This window comes from Hydra vulgaris, chromosome 01, assembly GCF_038396675.1.
Source record: "Hydra vulgaris chromosome 01, alternate assembly HydraT2T_AEP".
Lineage (NCBI taxonomy): Eukaryota > Metazoa > Cnidaria > Hydrozoa > Anthoathecata > Hydridae > Hydra > Hydra vulgaris.
In genome coordinates this window covers 44,390,970-44,410,759 of record NC_088920.1, presented here as the reverse complement: position 1 = coordinate 44,410,759, position 19,790 = coordinate 44,390,970, and the positions used below count along the sequence as shown (strand labels likewise).

Below are 19,790 nucleotides of genomic sequence, written 5' to 3'. Positions count from 1 at the left end.
CTTTTTTTTTTTTTATAGGAGAGTTCTACAAAATTTCCTAACAACCTAAGTAATTTTATAGATTATTTTTATATATTATAGATTGCATTGTATATATTATAGATTGCAGTATATTATAGATTGCATCAAAAAATGAATTTTCAGTTAAAATATTTAAAAAATTTTTTTAGATAGATTTTAGAAAATTTTTTTTAGAAGTATTGTTTTAAGAATTTATTTGATTACTGATGAATTAATTGCTTTTCAAACCTATTGAATTTTACACTATTGATCTAATAATGCATAAAAATGACTGCAAAGTAAGGTGAAGAATATTCTAAAAAACTTTTTCTTTTAATAGATTCTTTATTTTTTAATTCTTTAATTAAAACATTCAAAGATAGTGATGATGCTTTTATTTTAGCCATTATCTATTTATTTAGCAAGTTTTATTATCATGGTTGTAAAATAATTATAACTATTAGTTATAATTGTAAAATAATTCTGAAAATAAATAATTATAAATATGATTTAATAAAAAACAATTAAAGTGTAATTAATTATAAATATGAATTAATAAAAAAAGTGGAAAATCTGATATTGCCCTAGTAGAAAAGTATTTATTTTTTAACAAAGATGTTATAAAGATTTTGCTGAATATTTATACTAAATGCAAAAAAGATTAATTTATCATTTTAAATTTATTTATAAAAATATAGTTCAATAAATAATTGACCGTTTTGATTGAGCTTTATTAATATTTGTTTTATATGGAATTTTTTACTTAGTTATAGTTGTGATTTTTGACTCTTTAGGCTATCAGTTAAAAAATACATGTATACAGTATCAACTAGAGAAAAAAGTAATTAATTACCAGATCAATTATAGAAATAAGTTTGGACAAGTCTATTAAGCAAACTTTTACTATAAGTATGAATTTTCATGATACCATACCATAATTCTTTGTCATGTAACAGCCCAAGATTTAATATTAAAAATTAAAAAAAGCTATAAAAACATAAAAATTTCTAATCTTTATATATATATATATTAACAAAATAAAAAATAAGTATATTTGTAACCTTTCCCTATTCCTTCTTCAGTTCTTAGTGTTGGTGGGTACTATCATTTGATTCCCAAACGTTCCAATAGTCACATGCTTGGCTTGATATTATACATATGTAGGCCTTGGCAGGAGTAAATGAGCGCAAGAGCGGAGAAAAGCTCTCCTAAAACAAACATGGCGAGCCATGCAAGCTGCTCCACTAAATTGCTTTTTACAAAAGCTTTTGGTTTTTGCATAAGCTATCTTTTTATTTATATAAAAATTGCCTATTAAATACAAAATTTGGTTTTGTGCTTGTTACAGGCATATGTTTGTAACGTTAATGTAGCAATAATATACATATAACAAGCATCATTTATTGCGCTGTGAAAAAATTCTTTAGACGTAAAAAAATTTTTTGTGTAAAAACTGTGCTTGTTTATTATCCAATGAATTTAATTTTTTTGACCTTACATTTTTCATTTTAGTTACAGTGATAATTAAACTTAAGTGAAAAAAAAATACTTTTGCGATAGCTGTAAATTGTTTTAGGGGAGTGTGGGCGAGAGCGAGAGATAAAGCGAAATAGATAAAGAGAGAAATTGTATCAGAAATTGCATCTTTTAGATGCAATTTCTGATACAATTGATCATCCCCTTTCTCTTTACCCCTCTGCCAGTATTGTTATCATTAGTGACTAAAATGCTTATCACACTTAACGCCACTGAATCTGTTGGCACTTGCCAACTTCTGCATTTCTCAATCTTTTACTTAGATTATTTAGTTAACTTTGTGACTTGTTTTCATGACAACCCTTATCATTTACCTATTTATTATTGCTAGAAATCAATGTAAAAAGATGCTGCCTGAAGCTAAGCTCCATTATTCTCAGTTCATTAAATCTTTTCTCAGAAGTTAGAATCTAGAGATTTCTGAAAAATCTTCAATCGCGTTGTTAACAAGGGTAGGTTTAACATTTCATCTCTCATTCATTGGACTAATCTTATTTTCTCTCCAAGAATAAGGCAAAACTGTTTGCAAAGAATTTTTCTTCTAATTCGACTCTTGATTCCTTTGGCCATTCTCCTCCCCTTTTTTTGATTATATAGGTTAATCCATTGTGTGACATTCAGATCACTCCAGCTTCCGTTGCTAAAGTCATATCCCAATTCAGCTCTTCTACGGCTTGTGGTTCTGACAACATTCCTGTCAAAGTCTTAAAAAATTGAACTCCAGAACTCTCTTTAATTCTCTCTATTTAATAAGTTTTTGACTGAGTCTAGTTTTCCTGCCTGCTGGAAAATGACATCTGTTGTTCCAAATTTTAAAACTTCAGTTGAACATTCTGATCCCTAGAGTTGCAAAAAAAACCGTTTTTTTTTAATTGTGTTTTTTTTGCAAAAAAGTTTTTTTTGTGTGGTTTTTGTTTTTTATAGTTTTTTTTGTTTTTTTAGATTAAAAAAAATTATTTACTTTTATTTAATTTCTATTTTTATTATGAATGTAATACAATATATAATAGTAACATGATATATGATAAATATATAGTACATCACTTGAAAAATTTATTTTTATTTAACAAAAGACTCTGTATTCTGGCTTTCTTGTTCATTAAGGTCTTCTATTGTAAAGTCAAATCCGTATTCTTCAGAGTCACTTGATACCTCTGACTCTAAACTCTGTCAAGTACCATTGCCCAGAAAAAATTCTTGGCTTTGACTTGTTGATGATTCTGCATTACATTTTAGATTTTTGAGTTGTAAATTATGTGATATAAATACTAATTTTGAAGCTCTGTCATTTGTTAATCTATTCCGTTTTTGATTGTGGATCCAAGATTGTCTACTAAATGATCTTTCGACTGCAGCACTTGTTGGTGGAAGTAATAAAATTTTACTTGCAATATTTGATAGTATTGGAGCACAAGAACAACATATTCCCTTCCACCAACTTACAGGAGATGAATGTTTTACTGAAGCCCATATAAAAGGTTTTGCAAAAAGTCCTTCGTTTGATCTATAATCAGCTATCTCACCCAAAATTTTGTCATCACATTCTTTAATAGAAGAATCCATTTTTCCTAATTTATGTAGCGTTTCAATGGCATCAATCTAAAGAAGATGTTTTAAATAAGGCATCTTAATTCATTTTAAATATAATTTCCTTTTTTTTCAATTAATTTAAATGAGGATTAAATTCTGAAAATACTCACCATTTCATCTCCAGAGATATGACATCCTTTATAACGTGGATCCACTAAATTTGCAGCAAGATGAATGTTTCGAATGTGAAATTTCCTTCTTTTGGCAATTATTTCCATCATAGCATTTTCCTCGCTTTTTAGAATTGGACTGCAAAGGATATTGTCCTGAAAAGACTTTTCTAAATCTGAAAATGTTTTTGCAACAATGGAGAGACTTAATTTATCTCCTTCAACTGCTGCAATGGCTATGGCTATTGGTTTTAATAACTTGATAAACCCATCCACTTTATCCCAGAACACTTCTGACAACAATAGGTTTTGAATAGGCTTAGCAAGAGATTTTGCTTCATCGTCAATAGCTAATCCCCGTAGTGTTAATCTGTTGTTATGAAGACTTTCCATACAATGTATAATTGAAGCCCATCTGAAGAACATATTTATTTATAATTAAATATTTATTTGCCTAATGTTATTTCCATACTAAGTATTATGATTTATAATGTAATATAAATATTTTAAAAATTTATAATAATACTTTTTATGTTTTATTTTTTATGTTTTTATGTTTAATTTTATTATAAAATTAATTTTTAATAAACCTAGTTGTTACTGGAAGCTTTAGTGATTGTTGAATGATTTGTCCTGATTTCTGCTGATGTTGTTTGAGAGTTCTTTATCCCTTTTACCACCATTGTGCAATTTCTTTGGAATCTGCTATTGATTTCAAGTTACTCGCATCAGTAAAAGTTAAATTTAAGGTATGTGCCAGGCTTCCATAAGGATATATGTGAGGAAATTCAGTAACTATTAGTTGCCATGCTTTTTTCATATTGGCTGCATTATCAGTACAAACACCAAGAACTTTCAACTATATTTGCCATATATTCGCCAATATGACTTTCTGCGCCTAAATAAAGAGTTATACGTTTAATAATTATAATAAACTATAAAAATTTAAATATTTTTGAAAAACTTTACAACTTTGGAGAATATAAAATAAAACTTGCTATCTGACAATTCTGAAGACATGATAACTAAAATTAATCTAAAAAGACTACCTGTTTCTATGCTGGTCCAAAATATAGGTTGAGGTACCGTTACAACAAAATTAATGATTCCTTCATTCCTGTAAATAGTAAAATCTATCTTTATTACTGATTTTTATTATTTATGAATTATACACATGAAGTTAGAATGCACCTAAATTATATATGCGTAGTTTACATTGTTACATAATTTTGTTATATAATGTTTAAAAGTATCTAGGTATTGGATACTCCTATACTAGTGCACAAATCAGAACGTAGATAAATAGTCCTACTATTTTAAATCATATTTTCCTTGCCTGATATTGCTCCACCCATCACACAAAATTGCTACACTTAAAGCAGTTCCCACATGTTCTTTAACGGTAGTTGAGGTTTCATTATAAACCCAAGTAGGGAATTAGACAACATATCACGGTTAGGTAATTTAAATGCAGGTCTCAATTTTGCAAAGCTGTCTATCCATAGTTTATTTTCAAAAACTCTTAATGAGCACCCAGTACCATAGACAGCGCGTGCTAAATCCATTTGCGATTCATCCTGTAAAAACATGAATTTTTACAAAAATTGTTATTACAAAAATTACTTATGTACTAAATAAAGTTTGCTAAATATTTGAAAGTATTAAATATTCTAAATATAATTCTTACTATTTGTTCATTAGTCATTTTGTCCGAGACAATGTAGGATGCAATTTTATTTTTCTGAGGTGTGAATGGAACTCTTGTTGAAGAATGCAATCGTTTCAAGGGAGGCTTATCTGAATTGGTTTTATTTGGCTTACAGTCTCCAAACTTAGGGGTTGTAGACCTACTTTGGTTTTCACAACAGCTTGGGGTTCGAAAGAAGGACTCAATTGGAATTTGCAATATAGCAGATGATAAACATATTTTTTCCTTTTTTCCATACATTGAATAGGTAAGTTTTCAGGAATATCTTCTTCCATCATTAGTTCAGTTTGAACTTTCTTTTTTTTTAAAAGGCATATTGTTCAAATATTTGTTTTTTATTTGATCTCCACATTTCATACATTTTGCAATGTTCTCGGTCATTCAAAATTTGCATATAACTTGTTGAATTTTAGAACCTCCAGATTCTAAAGGTGCCTCATTGAACAATGTAGCTACAAAACATTTCTTTCTGCCTGGCATTTTTTTTTTTAGATTTCTTTTTTTTTTTAAATAAATATAAACAATATTTTTAAAATTGTTTAATATTAAGTTTTTTTCATTAGTTATACAAACTTAGTTATTGTGTTATTTTTATTTACTTGAATACTTTTTGAATAAATAAAATTTTAGCTATCTAATTGCAATTTGAATAAACATTTGAAAAAAATAATTTAAATTCTCTAAACTCAAATGAATCCAAGATTAAAAAACTTATAAAAAACGAAATTAAATCTTCAAAATAAACCAAACTATTTCAATTTTAAATTCCAATAATTAAAACTAGTTAAAATTTCAATTTTAAACTTTGTTTAAAATTGAAATATTTAAAATAAAGAAATAAACTATTAAAATTTTACAAAAGTAATAAACAAAAGTAAATAAAACATTAAAGAAAATTTTAAATAACTGTTGGTTCATTTTTGTATTTTGCAATGCAATGATATTTCATTCATTTTTATGAATGAAATAACACTGCTGAAATAACATTTTTATTTCATTCATTCAGTAGTGTTATACTTACAATTAACTAGTAGCTACTAGTATAGTTTTTTTGAGATATATTAAAAAAATTACTTAATTTTTTTTTTAATATTTAATACTGTTTTTTTTTTAAAATATGCATTTTATTTAATAGAAAACATTCATATTTTGAAGGTTTAATGCCTCTGTAACTGTTTCAAGTATTATTAATATCTTAAATTTAATAAATACTAAAAAAATAAAAAATAAAAAAAACTATAAAAAACAGTTTTTAAGAAGAAAAAAACCGTTTTTTTTTGGGTTGCAACTCTATATGTAAGAAATATTATATAGGGTAAAATACATTACATTTAATAAAAAACATGTATATTTTGAAGGTTTACTGACACTGTAACTTTTTAAAGGATAATTGATATATAAAATTTAATGGACACCTAAAAAAAACAAAAAAACCATTAAAAACATGTTTTCTAATTATTATTGTCCGATCAGTTATTTTTCTGCTATTAGGTTTGAATTTTTGATAAACAAATTTCTCACATTCCATCTTGAGTCAAATAACTTACTGTCAGACAATCAATACAGTTTTTGATTCTCTCTCTCTATTGCTAACTTGCTAACTGCTGTGACTGAAAGATTTTATTGTGCATTAGGCGGAGGCGGAGAGGCTATTGCTCTTAACATATTTAAAGTTTTTGTCAAAGTTTGGCATGTTGGTCTTCTTCATAAGCTTATTTCATATGGTGTGTCTGGGAATGTTTTTGAGATTATCAAATTGTTTCTTTACAACTGCTTTATTAAAGTCATCTATACTTGACTTATCATTCATTAAAGTCTTATTCCTTTACTGTATCTTTCCCTCCACGCTCTAAAAACTTTTATTCGCGGAAGTTATCAATTGTAATAAAAAAAAATTTTAAATTCTGTATTCCTCTGTAAACAGGAAGTTGCATTACATATTATATTATGAATTGCCATTTCTCAGAAGTTAGACTTCTGGAAAATTTTCAACTGCATTGTTAACAAGGTTCTTGCCATTTCCTTGCTCTTTAACTCTATTTTCTTGTAACTTTCTTGTAACTTTTAACTGTTGTTGCTTTATTACTTGTTCTATATTTTGACCGATTCAATAAGTTTTTAATTTCATTTTGCAGATTCAATAAGTTTTTTAATTTAGTCTTCAGTCAAATGAGTTAAATTTAAATTTTATTTTCATTTAGGCTGAATTTATCAGAAATTAAAAAAAATATATTTTTTTATGTTTAAATTATTTCTTAAAATAGCTTAACCTGTGGTTTAAAATGTGGTTTAAATTGTTTTTTGTTGTTGTTGTTTTTTTTTTTGTTTTGTTTTTATTTTTTATTAAAATACTTTGTTAGGTACTGTTTACTAATAATTTGTTAGGTACTGGCTACTCATAGTTTGTTTGATACTAGTTAATAAAAATTTGTTAAGTATCAAGTAATTGCAATGTATAATAAGTTTAATAAATTATCTATGGTATTTATTATTAATAGTTTATTGGATCTAATGGTATTTATTATCTTTTCACAAATTGTTGGTTATAGGCATTTGGAAAATCCTCTATTTGGTTTAAAACAAGCAAAGGAAAAAATCCAAAGTAAGTAATTCTGAAAACCATTTTAAATTTTCCGTTTCAATAACTAATACAACTTTTGAAATTTAGAAAGACCTTGGTTAACTGATGATGTTGATTCTTGGCTAACGCGTTTTAAAGAAGAACCTCATAAACTGGCTATAATTTTTACTGATAATAGCGGTGTGGACATATTGTTGGGTGTTATACCTTTTGTGCGTGAGCTTTTAAAACGTGGAACAAAGGTATAGTTATATGCAATCTTAGGCTCCATGTGTTCAACTGTTATCTATCTGTTTAATGTTACGTATTTGTTATGTTAGATATGTTATTTTATATCATGTATGTCAAGTAAGTAATATAATGAATGTCAAGTAAGTAAACTTAGTTTGGATTACAAGTCTATTTCTCATACAGTTGCTTACATTAAAGCTTGTAACCAATATGTCTAATGTTATGTAACATAAATGTTTAGCGATTTGTTCAATTTGTCTCTAAGGTTGTACTTGCTGCAAACTCTTATCCGGCTATCAATGATGTCATTTATAGTGAGCTAATTATTGTTTGTGAACGTGTTGCAGAAATGTGTCCTATAATAAGGTTTGTCAAATAGATTAGTTAATACAAATTTTTTTAACCTTAGAAAACATGGGGTATTTTTTTATTTATTTTGAGTATTTAAATCTCCTTGTATAATTCTTTTATTTTGTTATATGGTTTTTTATTTTATTTAGAAATGCATTGTCAGATGAGATGCTTTGTATAATGGAAACTGGCTCCAGCTCTGCATGTTTAGATTTGCTGTAAAACTATTAATTTTTTTTAACATTTCTATAAGCCTTGTATATATACCATTTTAAAGGTTCATAGACCTGTATGTTATGCATGAATTATGCAATACTAAAATAAGAATAATCATTAATAGAATACAGGGTTGGCATTAAAAAATCTGCCTAATAAAACCTGCTTAAAAAACCCAATAAAACCCGGGCAATCTGGGTTTTATTTGGTTTTTTTAAAGATATTTTATAATTTTATGATCTATTATAACCAACACTAACATAACTGTTATTAACTAAATTGTTATTAACTATTGTTGTTAACTAAATTGTTATTAACTATTATTATTAATTATTATAATCAACAATTTTTAGCAATTGCTTTTTTTGCACATAAAGCATTTACTCCTAAGCGGAAGCTTAGGAGTAAATGCTTTATGCAAAAAACAAAACTTTATTCGCATATTTTTTAGCAATTGCTTTTGCTACGAGCATTCGCTGTTTAGCTTTTACTTTTACTAATAGCGATTTTTTTTATCTTTTATGTTATCAGCTCTCAAGTGAGAAGGAATTAGAAATAATAGCTATTATGAGCAGCGACCATAATAGTATTTAAAAAAAAGAGAAAAACATGCAACCTTACAACAATGGGAAAGTAGCTCAAGCTTGGTAGATAGAGCAGGTCTAACTACATTTCCAATGCAATTTTGAACCTAGACTAGAAGAGAAAAAGTATCTTTAGAAAAACCAGTCCAAATATGGCAACATTATTCCATACAGAGGTGAATAAAAGATTTATAGAGAATGAATTCAGGAATAAGAAAATGGTAAGTATAATAAAGAGAAACAAACTTAGCAAATGCTAATATTGCAATCTATTGTATATATAGTTTTCGTGAGAGTTCAGTATTGAATGACAATCCCAGAAGATATAAAGTAGAGGACTCAGTGAGAGAGTTGTCATTCATCAATATTGGAATGTCAACAAATTGTGATAGCTGTTTGCAGTAGTTAAAATTCACAAGCCACTGCAAGCTTCAGGCTATTACAAAAGAAAGGTCAGATTCAAGATCAGCTGCCTGTTATAAGAAAAGACTTTTTGTTAAGACAAGAGTATAAAGTTGAGTCACCAGTAAATAGGGCCACTTTAGATGTAAGATTGTCAGGAAGATCATTAAAATAGATTTAAAGAAAACAATACATGACTAAGGATTAAATCTTGAGGAATACAGAAGTTGCTGGAAATGAAGAAAAATGTTGACCTTTAAGAATGACTTTTAGGCCGCAGTTAAAGAAATTATTTTTTTTTCTAAAAACTTATTCACTTCCAACAAGGCTTACTTACAAGGAATTGCTAGATAACAAACAAGAGTGTTAAAAGCAAAAACACAGTTGACATAAAACTTAAAAAGTTGTAGGTTGTAGGAGTCAGAAAAATATGATGTTAGAAATTTGTTTATTAAAGACTCAAAGACCTTGGTAATAATAGAGACAAGACTGACCGGATGGTAGTTAGAGAGGGTATTCTCCAGAGTTTTAAAAGATTAGAACCACTAATGCCATTTTTTAGCATGCTGTAAAACAAGGTTAAGTCAAACACTTAATAAATAGTTTAGAGAAAATTCTAAGAGATTTCTGGGGAACATTTTTGTATGACTACAGAAAGGTTGTCTGGAACAGCCATCTAAGAATTTTAGAAAATGATTTTAGCAGCGGAAGCTGGAATGATTTGGATGCCTAACAATTGGTTAACTTTCTAACTGGAATGGCAAGAAGAGTATGGTCGCTAGATTTATGAGTTTAATTAGAGGAAAGGTTCTTTGCAAATAGTTCTGCTTTATCGTTGAGAGAAGTAATAAGATCAGAACCCTAAGTTAGAGATGGAATGTTCAACTTACTTTGTTACATTGTTGAAGATTTTCCAGAAGTCTCTAGAGACTAATTTCAAAGATAAGATAGTAAACTGGGAATAATGGAGCTTAGCATCAGGCAACACCTTTTTACATTACTTTTTTGCAGTAATGAAAATATGTTTGTTCTTAAATAAAAAATGGAAAAAATGATTATGACTAAATATAGCAGCTGCACAATAAGGTGAAAACCATGGAGTAGAATGGGACTTGACTTTAACCAGTGAAAAGGAATAAATAGCTTCCATGCCTGCTTGGTTCCAGGAGGTTATGTAGGAGTGTTTATCAGCAGAGAGACAAAAGACATCAGCCTAAGGACAGTCATGAAAAAATCTCAAAAAACAACTCAGGCAGCTTTAGGATAGTAGTAAGTAGTGTAACGATAGGGAGAATCAGAAGAAGCAAGAGATAAAAGATTTATAGAGACTAGCTGTCTGGACCCATAAAAAAAGTCTATTCCACACTTATCCTTTCTATACTTTTTATTTACTTATATAGCATAGCAGTCTGGACCCATAAAATACAGGTCTTCACCAAACCGACAATTTCTGTACTTACCTATTCCACGCCAATCATTTTTATACTTATTCTTCATTTACTTTAAGATTTTTTAGTAAAATAATTTGTTCTAAAAAATTCCTTTGTGAGCTCAGTGGTATAATGCACTGTCATCATTAATGTTTGCGGAGGTTCAAGTCCTCCCCAAAGTGTAATGAATTTTAAAGTTTTTTTCATCGTGCTGTATATATATATAGCAAAAAATTATATATGGCAAAAAAAATTCTAATTGTTAAAATAAAAGTTTAAAGTTTTCTCATACAATTCATGTTATACACGATTGTTCAATATGCCCCAGGCAAACTCAATTTATGCAAAAGACGTTTACACTTGAAGGCATTTGTATCTAACGCTATGCATATGTCAGAACTAAGAAGATGACATAATTTTAGCAAACAAAAATTATGAGCAAAAAAAAAGTCATCAGAGTTATGACGAATCTAAAATCAAAGTTTCAAATCTTTTACTTGGATTAGACAACATGATTCATATTTTTTCAATCTCGTCAGTTTTTTAAATACAAAATTAAATTTTGCATAAATGCAAAAATTTAAAACTAAACAGTTTAAGCAAAACAGACTTGTAATTATTAGAAAAGTTTTTTTGTAGCCTGTATAAAATGTTATATAAGTGGATTTTTTACATTTGCATGTAACATTTGTTTATTGTTATATTGCATTCTTATATTAGATGCTATATAATATAGTTGTGCTTATTTAGAGAATCCGCTTAAAATGTGTTGATTAATTGCAATCGTCATAAGAGTTTATAAAATGGTTTCTTTTTCTATTACATGCATAAATTCAATAGATCAATGCACTGCATTCTGTGCCATTTTGTGTCGGTTTAAATTTGCTCCTCAACACTAAACCTATTTGGCTGACAGATGTATTTTTAATACATTGTTTCCAGTTTAGGATGTTAAATGCTGGATCTTCTTGACTCAATGCATGGGTTTTGCTTGTGTCTCTGTTATTATGACTAGGCAACTCATTCTATTATCTCCTAATGAGGGTGCAGCTCTAAAACTCAATTTTATGGTTCTGAGGCTGGCTAGTGGTCAGGTTTCCCTAATTCTGTGGTAGCTCTCAGAGAGGCTGATTCCATCAACAGCTGAAAAGTATCAAAGTATTAACAGTGCCATTTTGCGCATGGATGGTGTCCCTGTTTGTACTTTTGGTGTGCATTGCCAAGTCCACATTTGGAGCCCTTTGTTACGGCTTAGGGTTTACTAATAGTAATAAGGCAATTACTTGGTCTATTAAACAGTGTACTGATTACTATCTATGCTTTGAATCAAGTTCTTTAACAAACTTAAAAATGAATTAAGTACAAAAACTATAAAACACAAAAAACCATTGTCATCACCAAGTTCTATTAACCTTTTATTTGCTAATATTCGTGGTCTTCAAAGTAACTTTTCTTTTGTTGAGTCTTATCTCTTGCAAAGTTCACAAGACCTATTTTCTTTTTGTAAGAATAATTTGAGTTCAGCTGTCTCATCTTGTGGTCTTGTGTTGATAGTTATCTTCCTTTAATTTGTAAAGACTCCAATAGTCACATGCTTGGCCTGGGCGTTTACATTCGTAAGAATTCACCCATTTGTCAAGAAACTAGGTTTAAATCCACAGAATATTCTTTCATCTGCTTTCGTTTAGCACCATTTCACTCCATCACCTTTCTCTTTGTTCTATATCGCTCTCCTTCATCTCAAGACTGCACTCTTTTTGATGTTATTTCTGATCGAATTGACCAAGCCCTCTTTCTTTATCCATTAGCCAATATTGTTGCTGTCAGTGACTTAAGTGCTCATCACACTGAAAGGCTTGGCTCTAGCTTCAGTGACTCTGCAGGCATTAAAGCCCACAATTTTTGCCTTTCTCAATCCCTAACTCAAATAGTCAACTTTCCAACTAACTTTCCAGACAATCCGAATCATTTGCCTTATCTACTCAACTTATGTCTTGTTTCTGATCCTAGTCAATGCTCAGTTTCTCCACATTAAGCCTTAAGTGCTTCTGATTATGGTTTGATCTCTCTAAAACTATTATCTCACTCTTCCTCATCATCAGAAACCCCCTATCATTGTACCTCTTACAACCACCTTAAAGCTGACTGGGACTCTTACCATGATTTTCTTCGTGATGGCCCTTCGGTAGAAATCTTTCGTCTTCCTGCTGACAAATGTGCTTCTTACATAACTTCATGGATTCAGGCTGGCATGGAATCTTTTATTCCCTCTCAACGATTCCAGGTCAAGCCTCACTCTCCTCCATGGTTTTTCTCACATTGTGCTGCTGCACAATGTGAGGAAAATTTCAAAACCGTTGCTTCCATATTTATAAGCAAAACAATTTTCCAGAAAACAGATGTCTGTTTATTGCTGCTACAACCATTGTAAAAGGTTTTGTCTAATGCCAAAGCTTAAAATCTCGTATTTCATCTCAAAAATTAGGCTCTCGTGACTTCTGGAGTATTTTTAATTGTATCGATAATAAGGGCAAATCTGTTATTCCAAGACAAGCTGAATTGTTTGCTAAGAACTTTTCATCAATATCATCTCTTGATTCCACTAATTGCGTTCTACTTGATTTAGCCGTCAAACAGGTTGATCTATTGCTTGACATTTGTATCACTCCAGCTTCTGTATCTAAAGTGATTTCCTGCTTAGACTCTTCTACAGCTTGTGGTCCGGACAATATACCTGTTATAGTCATACAGAAGTGTTCTCCGTAGCTGTCGCCTATACTTTCAAAACCATTTAACAAGCGCTTATCAGTCTTGTTTTCCAGCCTGTTGGAAAGCGGCATCTATTTATATAAATTCTGGAAAGTGATCTGATTTGTCTAACTACCGTCCCATTAGTCTTCTTCCTATCATAAGCAAGGTTTTTGAATCTTTAATTAACAAACACTTAATCTCTTATCTTGAATCTAATAACTTACTACTGATCATCAATATGGATTTCAATCTTCTTGTTCTACAGCTAACAGTAATACCCGATAGGTTTTATTGTGCATTAGAGGTGGAGAGGTTAAGGCCATCGCACTTGACATCTCTAAAGCTTTTGATAAAGTTTGGCATGCTGGTCTTCTCCATAAGCTATCTTCTTTCAGTGTATCTGGTGACATCTTTAAGATAACTGAATCCTTCCTTTTTAATCGTAGTATAAAAGTTGTCCTCTATGGACAGCACTCTTCTTCATATTCTGTTACTTCAGGGGTTCCTCAAGGTTTAGTCCTTGGCCCTATACATTAACGATCTTCCAGATATTCTCACATCTAAGGTGGCATTGTTTGCTGATGATACTACCATTTATTCTTGTCATGATAAGAAGCCAACACTTTCTGATTGCTTCGAGGGGGCATTTGAGCTAGAAAAGGATCTCACTTCTGCTACAGCATGGGGCTCATAGTGGCTTGTGAACTTTAATTCAGATAAAACCTTTTTTTTTTCAGGCAATTGTTTAGATCTTCCTATATTTATGAACGATAATTTACTCGATGAGTCATCTACCCTTCTTCTTCTAGGATTAACTCTTACTTCCGATCTTTCTTGGAAACTATATATCAAATCTGTTGCAAAATTAGCATCTGCTAAGGTTGCATCTCTTTATCGAGCTTGACACTTTCTTACTCCAGAATGTGTTCTCTATCTCTATAAATCTTATATCCGGCCTTGTATACTGTTGCCATATCTGAGGCAGATCTTCTAATGATGTCCTTTCTCTTTTAGACTAGGTGCAAAAATGCATTGAAAACATAGTGCAACCTGCTCATGTAGTTAACCTCCGACCGTTATCACATCGTCATAATGTTGCTTCTCTTTCTCTTTTCTACAAATACTATAATGGGCACTGCTCTAAAGAGCTAGCATCTCTTGTGTCATCGACTAAAATTCATTCTTGTGTTACTCGTCAATCAATTAAGTCTTGTCCGTTTTCTGTGACTGTTTCTAAGTGCTCCAAAAACTCTAATTCCTCTATATTTTTTTCCTTGAACATCAGATCTTTAGAATTCGCTTCCTTTATCTTGCTTTCCTGATTCATAAATTTTGCAACCTTTTAAGTCGTCTGTCAATTGTTATCTTGCTCTACAATCTTCTTTTCTCTTGCAGTAACTATTAACTCTAATTAGTGGTTGCTTGCAGCCTTGTTTGAAGTGAAAAAAAGAAAGAAAGAAGAACACAATATATTTTTAATTTGGCCGAATATCTTTATAGCAAAAAAATGAATGTAGAAATAAAATAGAAATAAATTATCTTTATAGAAAAAAAATCATGGTCTTAAACTGAATGTTTAATTCAGTTTAAGACCATGATTTCTTTTCAGACTTTCCACAGCTTATTAGGTCTAATTACCTGAGCACATTATTAGCATAAGTATCTCATTCATTACACATGCACAAAAAATTTCTTTCTTTGTTTTGATGTTTTTATATTCTTTAAGCTTTTTAAAAAATTAAAGTTACTAAACTTACTAATTTGCGTGTGTAATTATTTCAAATTTTTCTTGTAGGCATAGTATGCATTTTTTGGAAATATTGTTATATGTAGGTGCTGTTTTAAGGATGGACCAATTCAGTATAAAATCATCAATATTTTTTTTGTTTAATTCCCATATATATTTTGACAGCATGGTGTCTTTTGAATACTTTTTATTTTCAAAAAGATTGCTTATGATTAGCAAAACTTTTTTTCTATTTTTTTCTATTTCACCCTCTGTTATGCCAATATATTGTTTATCAGGTACATTCCTAAAGGAAATAACACATTTATATACCGTATTTTTGATAAACAACTTCCACTCATTGGACAATAGTTTTTTTTTTTACAATTACAATTTTCTGTAGTTTTTTCATTTAGGATTTTTTGTTTTGTTTAACAAAGCATTATTGTGACTTTTTATTATTCTTTCTGTATTTTTTGTGCAACTGTAGCTAAATTTAATTGTATTTTGATTAAAAATTTTATGTAATTTGTTAGAGGGCAGGAAATGCTTATCGACCAATTTAAAAATACTTTTCCTATGTTAGTGGAAATATTTTTGCTCTATGGGGTGTTGAACCAAATTACATTTCTAGTTCTATTTTTTCCAGTTCAAAATTTTCAAAACCACTTTTTTTAAGGACATTTTCAAATATTCGTTTATTGGAATTGAATACACTTTGATTAGAGGAGTTTTGGTTTGGCCTGTTATTAATTGAAATCGGGATTTGTTTTAAAATTTGGGGTGGATGATTTGAGTTAAGATTAATATACAATAATTCATTGTTTTGTTTTTTGATAGGCTTATATGAATTTTCAGAAAGTTTAAATGTGACATCAAGAAAGTTTACAATTTTTAAATTTATGTTTATTTCGATTTGAAAGCCAATATATTTTAAAATTTTTATAATATCTTTTCTAATATTATCGAGCTGTGGACTAGATTTTTTACGCATTACTATTAAACCATTGTTGTGATAAAGACCTAAATCCTTTATACTGATTATTTTACTTAATAAATCTAAAATGTATAATCCAACAAGTTCACAAACTTCTGCTCCGTCATAACTGCCCATTGTTACATCAAAGCAGTCATGTATGTTTTTCTTTTTCCAGGTTTCTTTATTAAAACAAAGTAAGGTTTTTCCACAATGTTTTATTATACGGGTTGTTTCTTCAGGAAGAACTGTGTGGCTTTTTCAAATTCAGTTGTTTTATCTAGAATATCTGCAGTATCTATTTTTTTAATAAAATATCTATTTTTTTATTAAAATATCTATTTTTTTAAAATAGTGTCAGCAAATTCCACAAATGTGTGAAAATTTACAGTAGTTAAGACATCATACACTTGTAATTTAATTTTTGGTTTAAATTGAAGTTTTGTTAATTTGGTCATTCATTTCTGATGAATCTTTATTGATAAAACACAGAGATAAATAAAAAATTTTTGTAAATTGATTTTCTTTTAATTTTTATATATATATATATATATATATATATATATATATATATATATATATATATATATATATATATTATATAATTATATTGTGGGTATACTGGCAAAAGACATTAAGTTGAAAATTGGCAGTTTTGACTTAATGATGCAGTATTGTAAAGTTTACAACGCTCTAAAAACTGGCAAAATACACTTTTGAAGTCAAATGAAACATTACCTTTTCTCAGATTTTAAAAATACATTTAGCGTTAAGTTATAAAACTATTATTATTACCAAATTTCATTATAAAAGTTTCAAATTGGAAGAAAACTTAAATGATTGATTTCTTTAAACCGGGATTTTTGAGTTAACGTTTTTTGCCAGTATACCCGCCATATATTATATAATTATATATGTATTAATATTCTGTATTATCATATATAATATTTTTTTAAATTAATACCTGTAGACGAATAGAAATAAAGCTTGCTGCCGTAATGCGAAATGCAGATCTCATACTTCTTGAAGGAATGGGAAGGTTTGTTTGTTTTATTCAAGTATTATTTATTATAGTATAATTTATTATAGTATTTATTTGATTATAGTTTATTTGTTTTTGTGTGTGTGTGTGTTTTTTTTTTGTTTATTTGTTGTTGTTTTTATTATTTTAATTCAACTCCCCAAGGCTCCAGAGGAGCGACTTTACTTAAAAAACTCTCTCTAAACCCTAAACTCTAAAATACAAACTTTATTAAAACTTGCAACAGGTTGAGTGCAGTACTTTCAGGAACAAAAGGTGAATTTAAACCTTTTGATTGTGAGTGTTTTACTACTAGTCTACCACCGCATGTTTATGTTGACCAGTCAAATTGTTGACCAATGCAAAATTCTTTTTTTTATAAAGCAATGTTGTTAAATGTATAATTTATCAACTTGTAAAACAGATTAATGCAAAAAAGGGCATCCTGTTGTAAAAAATTGCTTCAACTCTTCCCTAATGTCATATTTAAGTGAGAAAATAGCAATATGGAAATCCATGCAATGGTGTGGTATGTAAAAAAGATTTAATGTATATAAAGTTTTAAGTAAACTTTTAACTATTTAAGTTTATTCAAAACTTATTTTATTTAGTACAAAGTAGTTTTGTAAAAAAAAAAAAAGATTGCATCAAGATAATGTCAGTCTAGTTCTAAAAATTTATATATATTTAAATACCTATTTATTTATTTTTTAAATACATCTTTTTAAAAATTCTTTTTAAAATTATTTACCAATTTGCCTAATTTTATATACCTATTTATTTATTAATACAAATTTTTATTTAAAAAAAGTTTAATTTTTATTTTATTAAAAAAATGTTTATAAGATAAAAAAAAATTTCTAATAAAATTTATAGTTTATTATTTATAATCATAACAGTATTAGTTAGTAAACTTTCAGAACAATTTATTGATCCAGAAATTGTAATCAACAGAATAATATATTATTTAACAAAATATGTGGCAATCGGTATTTAGTATATGTTAAAAACTTGATAAAACATGTTGGCAAATATATCTTTACACTCTTTTAAAAGTAAAAGTTGGTATACTATTTGAAACATCATTTTTAAAGTGTGATATTAAAAATATACATTATGAAATATAAACTCAATGAAAACATTTCTTTTCCTTAACGATTGACATAGATTAAAAAAACTAACGATCTAAAGAGCAACATAAAATATGTTGTGTTTTAGAATCCAGCTCGTGCAGCATCTTATCTTCATCAATTTCCATTCGCTCTCTTGTACACACAATAGTTGCATTTGTGTTCAACCTTTGAACACAAATGTAACTATTGTGTTCAAAATTTGGGTATTTTAGTTTATAAATACTTTTTGTAAGCGTTAGCTAACAAAAAATATATATAAATTATAATACCCAAATTATATATAGGAATTAATTCTTTGTAAACTACAAAATATATTACATCAAAATATATATTTAACTTATATTAATTAATATAACCACCCAATATTATTTTTAAAATAATAAAGCGTAACTTTTTAAAGAAACTGTGATAGTGTTGTATCAGGTTTAACAATTATACCTTTAAGAATATTAGATTTAAATAATGCATATTTTAAAAAAATGTAATTTTAATTTAATTTTTTACTTATTCTATTATTTTATTATAGTATATTATATTTATTAATATATTTATATAATTATATTATATTTATTATAATTAGTTATTATAGTAGTATTATTATTTTATTATTATTCTAGCCATAAATTAAATAAGTTATTTGACTAAAGAAATTTAATTTGAGCTAATTAAACACTTTTTAGATACGTGCAAAGTACCTATAATACGCAGTTTGCACGTAGTTAAAAAAGTTTTTATTAACATTGTACTATTAATGCAATATGCAATATATATTGGGTTAATTGGTCTTATTACCACAATAAAGCGTTTAATACTAAAACGCGTCTAACAACGTTTATTAATGTTTATGATGGTGTAAAACTGTTGGCCACACTTCATAGTGTATTATTACACCAAAACGGTGTCAATTTAAACTTTTTGATTAAATAACTTTCTAAAAGCACCGTTTCAGGTTATATTAACACCAAATCGGTGTTTTGGTGTTAATATAACCTCAGCGTATAATTGATTATTTGTCTCACCTTTAATTGCTGGACATTGATTAATAAAATCGTGTATTGTTTTGCAGATGTATCCACACTAATTATATGGCTGAATTCAAATGTGAAGTTATTAGATGTGCCGTTTTAAAAAATCCTTGGCTAGCAGAAAGATTAGGCGGTAAATTGTTTGATGTAATTTTCAAGTATACACGTCCATCTTTAAATAGTTAAACATACGAACTTAGTTCAAACTTGTTCTATTTTGCAAACAGATGCTCAAAGAGTTGTTATCAGTTAGCAAAATTTTTTAAAAAAATAAAGTGACTAAAAAAGTTACGTTTAGGTATAGATCGGTTTTATTAAAAATTTCTTTCTCTTATTAATGTTCCTTTTTTTTTATTGTAAATTTGTTAAAGACTGAATTTTTTTTTTTTTTTTTTAGTATATTTTTTTAAATTAAAAGT

General features: G+C 28.3%; 2 protein-coding genes across 3 annotated transcripts in view; one reads left to right on the top strand and one right to left on the bottom strand.

The window, feature by feature from the left end:
• The window catches only part of LOC101239525 (4'-phosphopantetheine phosphatase), a 116,163-nt gene extending 96,400 nt beyond the window's left edge, over positions 1 to 19,763 (top strand). For both annotated transcript variants that reach the window (XM_065788299.1, XM_065788300.1), the window contains 6 exons: positions 7,494 to 7,546; positions 7,613 to 7,767; positions 8,022 to 8,122; positions 8,257 to 8,325; positions 17,163 to 17,231; positions 19,413 to 19,763. In XM_065788299.1, the coding sequence (XP_065644371.1) occupies positions 7,494 to 7,546; positions 7,613 to 7,767; positions 8,022 to 8,122; positions 8,257 to 8,325; positions 17,163 to 17,231; positions 19,413 to 19,557 (592 nt within the window). In that variant the 3' untranslated portion in view covers positions 19,558 to 19,763. The remainder of the gene's footprint in view (positions 1 to 7,493; positions 7,547 to 7,612; positions 7,768 to 8,021; positions 8,123 to 8,256; positions 8,326 to 17,162; positions 17,232 to 19,412) is intronic.
• LOC136075035 (uncharacterized) lies at positions 2,707 to 3,662 on the bottom strand. The gene is made up of 2 exons (XM_065787256.1): positions 3,237 to 3,662; positions 2,707 to 3,135 (listed from the first exon to the last, which is right to left on the bottom strand). Exons 1-2 carry the CDS (start codon positions 3,660 to 3,662, stop codon positions 2,707 to 2,709), a joined length of 855 nt encoding a protein of 284 aa, XP_065643328.1.
• Positions 19,764 to 19,790: the final 27 nt, after the last annotated feature.

Bases quoted from the DNA above. Each gene is read 5' to 3' on its own strand.
- LOC136075035 (XM_065787256.1), bottom strand. From the start codon at position 3,662: ATGTTCTTCAGATGGGCTTCAATTATACATTGTATGGAAAGTCTTCAT. The intron at 3,136-3,236 runs GTGAGTATTTTC...CATCTTCTTTAG, and splicing joins ATATCTCTGGAGATGAAATG to ATTGATGCCATTGAAACGCT.